Below are 6,042 nucleotides of genomic sequence, written 5' to 3' on the forward strand. Positions count from 1 at the left end.
GGGGAGGGGCGCGGGGCGCGGTGGGAAGTCTCGGCGGGGCGGCAGGTCTCGCGAGAGGTGGGCGGGGCGGGCATCGCGGCCATGGCGCAGCAGCGGGTCCTGCCGCAGAGCAAGGAGACCCTGCTCCAGTCCTACAACAAGCGCCTCAAGGACGATGTCAAATCCATTATGGATAACTTCACCGAGATCATCAAGACGGCCAAGGTGGGGCTGGGCCGTAAGCGAGCCCCGAGGGAAGTGACTGAGGGGAGAAGGGGCGGTTGTGAGGGGAAAGCAAGGGCCCTGGGGGGAGAGGAGCCCTGAGGGAAAAGCAAGGGCCCTGGGGGGAGAGAAGGGGCCTTGAGGGGACATAGAACCTCGGAGGGGAGAAAGGCCGGCCCTGAGGGGAAGAGGGGAGACCTTTCTCTCTGTTCTCCCTGGGGTGGACTTCAGGGAAGAGGGTTCTTGCGGACAGGAGTCATAAAATGCATTGTAATGTAGTAACGGTGTGTCAGGATTTTAGCATGTAAAGGTGGATACATGTGCTTTTTTCTTTAGATTGAGGACGAAACTCAAGTCTCTCGAGCAACCCAGGGTGAACAGGATAACTATGAGATGCACGTCAGAGCTGCAAACATTGTGAGTAGCACTTGGGTGTTCAAGCTGGGGGAAGCACAATCCTGCAGGTGTTGTTGGACTCACTGTTGCATCTAATGCAGCTGTTATAGCTCTCACGAGTTATGCTGCTTGGAGAGTAACCTGATACTTGCAGTGGCTGTTGGGTTAATTCCTTCACTAGGAGGAAGCAAGGTAGCCTGGCTTGTCAGCTCAATTTTTTCATAATATAGGAGTTTCTACTTCATTCAAGGCTTGGGCTGAAGCAGCATTTGGAGAGATGTGGGGGGAGACCTTTCTCTCTGTTCTCCCTGGGGTGGACTTCAGGGAAGAGGGTTCTTGCGGACAGGAGTCATAAAATGCATTGTAATGTAGTAACGGTGTGTCAGGATTTTAGCATGTAAAGGTGGATACATGTGCTTTTTTCTTTAGATTGAGGACGAAACTCAAGTCTCTCGAGCAACCCAGGGTGAACAGGATAACTATGAGATGCACGTCAGAGCTGCAAACATTGTGAGTAGCACTTGGGTGTTCAAGCTGGGGGAAGCACAATCCTGCAGGTGTTGTTGGACTCACTGTTGCATCTAATGCAGCTGTTATAGCTCTCACGAGTTATGCTGCTTGGAGAGTAACCTGATACTTGCAGTGGCTGTTGGGTTAATTCCTTCACTAGGAGGAAGCAAGGTAGCCTGGCTTGTCAGCTCAATTTTTTCATAATATAGGAGTTTCTACTTCATTCAAGGCTTGGGCTGAAGCAGCATTTGGAGAGATGTGTTAAACTGGAGCAAAGCCCTGGTTTGATGTGCTGTGTGATTTCCTTCCTGCTGCAAGGTCCGAGCTGGTGAGTCCCTGATGAAACTCGTGTCAGACCTGAAGCAGTTCTTGATCCTCAATGATTTTCCCTCTGTGAATGAAGCCATCAACCAGCGCAACCAGCAGCTGAGGAGCTTGCAGGAGGAGTGTGACAAGAAGTTGATTGCACTACGGGATGAAATCTCCATTGACCTGTACGAGCTAGAAGAAGAATATTACTCTTCCAGGTACAAATAGGGCAGTGGACTTCTGCCTTATGACTGCAGCCCTTTTGGGGTGGTTAGTCCAGACAAACAAGTAGTCCTTAGAGTAGAGGTCTTGAGAATGTTCCCAGCAAAGTTTAACTCCTGTCCTTAATTAGGTCAAACTCTTATTCTGCAACTAAAGTGACTGTCTTTTCCTTGTAGGTACTTGACAGGGTATGAATGTCACAGTCAAGGAGGTTTTCACAGCATCCAACTCAAGGTGCCTGCTAGTTGTCTAGATTTGACAGATAATTTGCTGAGGCTTCCTTTTAATCATTGTAAAAGTAGATTAATTTCCTTGGGGTACAGGCTTCTGTCTGAGTATCCCTGTGGAGGAGCCTCTGTCTCTTGCCCTAGAGAGACCAGCTTGCTGAGCTGGGTCCTCATGTTAAATGAGTCCTTTCCCAAGTGACCTGGTGACACATTGTGCCTTTTCCTTTCTAGTCCCCCTGGCTGCCTGTTGGGGTGGACATTTGAAATGAGCAGCAAAGATTTGCTCAGTTTCATTGATTTATGAAGTATCATGATAGGGTTTTCTATGAAAGATTTAATAGTGATTTGTTTGTGAGATTATTAATATTTTTTAAAGACTTTTAGAAAATGGGCCTTAGAGAATTCAGACACTTTATTTTTTTATGTTGTTTTCTGTCATGCACTCCAGCACTTCTAGTTGATGATGCAGTAAAGCAGGAGAGAACAAATGAAAACCTGATTATTTTGGCTGCACTGTGCAAGCTAAGTGAAGTCAGTACAATAATGCTATGACTTCTAAACAAAAATTTAACTTAAAAAAATCTTACTTAGAACTTTAATGACCAGGTTTTCTGTTTTTACCTTTCTCTTTCTAAAAATGCTGAATGCCTATAACTCTAGCTGGGTCAACTAAACCCCTAATTGCTTGATATTTTGGGAAGTTTGGCCATTATTTATATGTAATATACATATTTTAAGAGTGAAAAGATTCAATATAGCTTAGGAACAGTTATGACATAGGAAGGAAACTAGAGGTAAACACTTAAGAGTTGTTTTTCAAAGTTTACTCATTTTTTTGGGAGGGTGTCAAGGGATCCTAGAAATGTTTCATCCCTGAGCTCTATCCAGAGTGATGGGGGGTGACAGTGCCTCACGTGTGTCAGGCTTATTTCTCTCACCCTGTCACCAGAGTGCCACCGTGGTGAGGGGTTCTGACCATGCTGGCGTGGTCTGCTCACCTACCTGGCACCAGATATAATGTAGACCAGCCCTTAGGAACAGAACTAACATCTGGGACAGGTGTTGGTGGGTGCCAAACGGACTTGTCTTTGTGGTCTTTCTTAGAAGAGAGGTCACAAGGTGAGGAAACTTTGCAGCTTTACAGAGCTGTGATCCCTCCACTGAAGCCTGTTACCATGTAGCACTTCCTCACTTGCTTTTAGCACTTTCTCCCTTCCTGTGCTCTTTCCTGCCTTCTTCTGCACCAAAGAAATTGTGTGTGTGTTAATTCAGAAACAGTGATTTATTTAGAGTCTTTTTATAATTAGAGTGCTAAGATATTTTTAATGAAACCTCATTGTCTAACATGGGGAAAAAGGGTTTCTGTTAAGTCATGCAGTCATAGTGATAATCATGTTCAAATGGCTGGAATTCAACAGCTGGTTTGCCCACAAACAGAAATTCTGTCCTGTCATGGGAGCCCAGCTGGGGTTGCCTCTCTGCACTGTGTTACTTTCTGCTGGGGCTTGATCCCACAGGATTTGTAGATGTGTGCAGTCCCATGAGGCCAGGACATGGGTCCCACATGGTCCTCCTGCCAAACTGCTCCCCTGTAGTTTCCCTGAAGGTCACTGGTTAGTTCCTCTGAGGTTGTTCCTCCAGGGAAGGCTGTAGGAAAGTGAGATCCCTGCAGCAGCTCCTCTGTGGGAGATGGTTTGGTTCCTGTGCACTGCAGAAATCCTGTGGCAGGGAGTGTCTCCTGCCCAGCAGCTGTCACTGCTGTTGTGCAGCAGCCCCCAGCCCCCAGCGAGTAACTATGAGGGTGTGTCTCAGGTTAGATTTCATTTCTGGGCTTTTTATGTGTACGTGGGGGTTTTGGTGAGGAGACCTGAAAGCAGGTCCTTGAAACCAAAGCTGGTTGTTCTGAAGGATTTCAGTTCCTGTGTTCAAGTCGTTTCCTAGAGCTGTTCCATGGCTGGATGCTCCAAGGGGGAGCAGTGAAGTCCCTTCCACACATTGAGGAACCCTCTGTCACAGCACAGGGCAGCAGACTGGCCAGTGCACTTGTGGGCTGTGCAGCAGCTGCTCATTCACCCCAACTTTTGAGGAGTATTATGTGAGAGGCAAAGCTCAGGCTGTTGAATTGTTCCAACTGGGGCAGCAGGAGAAGCATTTTTGCTTCTGAAGCAGCTAAAATTTTCGTAGTAACTCACCTGCCATGATGTGGTGGATGCTGTGGCCAGGTTCTCCTTGGAAACCATGGCCTGAGATCTAGGACTGATAGGAGTCAAAGTTCTGGTTCAGTCCTGAAGGTCTTTGCTAATTGAACCCAGCTCCACTGTGAGTTGGGGACTGTAAGGAAGGGTGATCTTCCAAGGGATGTTTATCAAGCCTCTGTCCACTGACTTCTAAGGCAAAACCAGCCAGAAAAGAGCTCTAAAGTAGATGCTTGCAAGCAGTGCTTTGTGTGCTTCTTCCCCAAAGCAGTAACTCCAGCTTGTCTTCTCTTATCCTAAACCCCAGACTTGCACTTATGTTCGTTCCATTGCTCTCTCCTCTGAGATGACAGGAGCTGTCTTGAGTGTGGGGGTAGATCTCAACATGTTTCATGTTTGTGCAATTTGAAGTGTCTCATATTTCTACGCTTAAAATATTTCCCTAAGCATCTATTCAAGTCCATACACTAAAGTATAAATAAAGCTGCAACAACAAAATCACTTGACCCATTGGGTTTGTTTTACTCTGCAAGCTGCTTTCTGCTTCAGCACTCACTTTGTCTTGGGTGTCTTTTGTGTGTGCAGCTCCTTCTTCTCTTTGGAATTTGTTTTGATTTTATTTCAGTCTCTTCCATAATTTTTTTCTAGTTTCAGCCCTTCCACATTGTGTTTTCCTCAGAGCACAGAATTAGCCAGTTGTTTAAAACCATTACTGCCCACATTGCTGGTTCATCCAGCTCTATAGTCATGAGTGGTCACATCCAGCCAGTTGCTTTTAGAAGAACAGCTCAGGTTCTGCTGAAAATGGTAGGAGCCATCAGTACTTTATAATCAGGCTGAGGAGCTTCAGTAGCAGACCCAGACCTTCTGTGGAGCACTTTACTGAAAGGGCACAGGTACAGAGAAGTTTCCTCTTTGTTATGACAGGGACAGGCCCTAAAAGGGTTGTGCCAGCTTTTTTATTTTCCTGAAAATAAAGTAGGAGCAAGATGTCTATTTCTTTTCCTCACAGAGGTTATGATCTAGCTCCAAGTAAGGTAGTGATGGGTGAGGTCCTTCCTCAGATCAGTAGAACTCCCATCTTTTGGGGGGCTAGGACTTTAAAGCCCAGATCTTTCCAGGGACTTTGAGCATCTGAATTAGGACTGAGCCTCTGTTGGAGTCTGTAGCAACGGTTTTTTCTCTGAAGTCCCCTTGATTCTTACCAGATCCTCACCAGACCCGCCCTTAAGGGGTGTGTTAGTGCAGGCCACTCGTGGTGAATTTGTGAGCACAGACCTTACACCCATTAACGTGTTTTTGTCATTTTCTTAACGCTTTGCTTCTGTCTTGCTCCCCCCTCCCTCCCTCCCACCCCCCCTTACGCGGCACCTGCTGCCTCTCCTTCCTGGGCTTGTTTGTTCTGGAAAAGCTACAGTCTGTGTGACAGCAACGACCTCCCCCTGTGCGAAGCCTACTGGAGACAAGACTTTGCCACGCTGTCCCCCGAAAGCCTCTCGATGCCTCTGGCAGCTGCCGCCGCGGAGCAGAGCGCTGCTCCCTCCCAGAGCTCCACCCCGTCGCACCCCCACGTCAACGGGCACGGGGGGGCCGGCCCTGCCGAGCACTCCTGAAGAGGATCCTCCGGGCGGCGCCGCTGCTGCACGTCTTCCATCTGCTGTACCGAGCACCTCCCGCTCCCAGGAGAAGGCTCTGGAGCTGCGTTTGCAGCTTTCTGCTCACTGGGTGGCCACGGGGCTTTCCCATCCCTGGGACACTGCCGGGAGTGCTCCCCTCCCCTCAGAGACTGTGATAAGCCAAAACGAAGCTGATTGTACTAATAAGCTAGAGTTAAGTTTGCTTTTCTGTGATAGTTACCTGTAGAGTTCATGAGAAATCCAGTTTGTTTCCATGTGAGTCTCAGTAAGGACAGGCTGGAGTGTTTGGAACTGGATTTGTTTGGGATAAACTTGAACCAAATGCAGGGGCAGTGAGTGTCTGGG

The 6,042-nt window shown here is 47.8% G+C and overlaps 2 protein-coding genes across 3 annotated transcripts in view; one reads left to right on the forward strand and one right to left on the reverse strand.

Moving 5' to 3' along the window:
• The window catches only part of RPL7A (ribosomal protein L7a), a 4,141-nt gene extending 4,067 nt beyond the window's left edge, over positions 1-74 (reverse strand). The window contains exon 1 of the mRNA XM_009998971.1: positions 53-74. Coding sequence (XP_009997273.1) covers positions 53-74 — 22 coding nt within the window. The remainder of the gene's footprint in view (positions 1-52) is intronic.
• Positions 75-80: 6 nt separating this feature from the next.
• MED22 (mediator complex subunit 22) lies at positions 81-5,790 on the forward strand. Of its 2 annotated transcripts, none has more exons than XM_009998867.1 (4): positions 81-204; positions 538-618; positions 1,426-1,634; positions 5,472-5,790. In XM_009998867.1, exons 1-4 carry the CDS (start codon positions 82-84, stop codon positions 5,671-5,673), a joined length of 615 nt encoding a protein of 204 aa, XP_009997169.1. In that variant the 5' UTR covers position 81; the 3' UTR covers positions 5,674-5,790. The 2 variants fall into 2 exon arrangements, with proteins under 2 accessions (XP_009997169.1, XP_009997170.1); XM_009998868.1 differs by having other exon boundaries at positions 82-204; positions 5,478-5,681.
• The last annotated feature ends 252 nt before the right edge of the window (positions 5,791-6,042 follow it).

The sequence above is a fragment of the Chaetura pelagica genome, unplaced genomic scaffold, assembly GCF_000747805.2.
Source record: "Chaetura pelagica isolate M959 unplaced genomic scaffold, ChaPel_1.0 scaffold405, whole genome shotgun sequence".
NCBI classification, from domain to species: Eukaryota; Metazoa; Chordata; class Aves; order Apodiformes; family Apodidae; genus Chaetura; species Chaetura pelagica.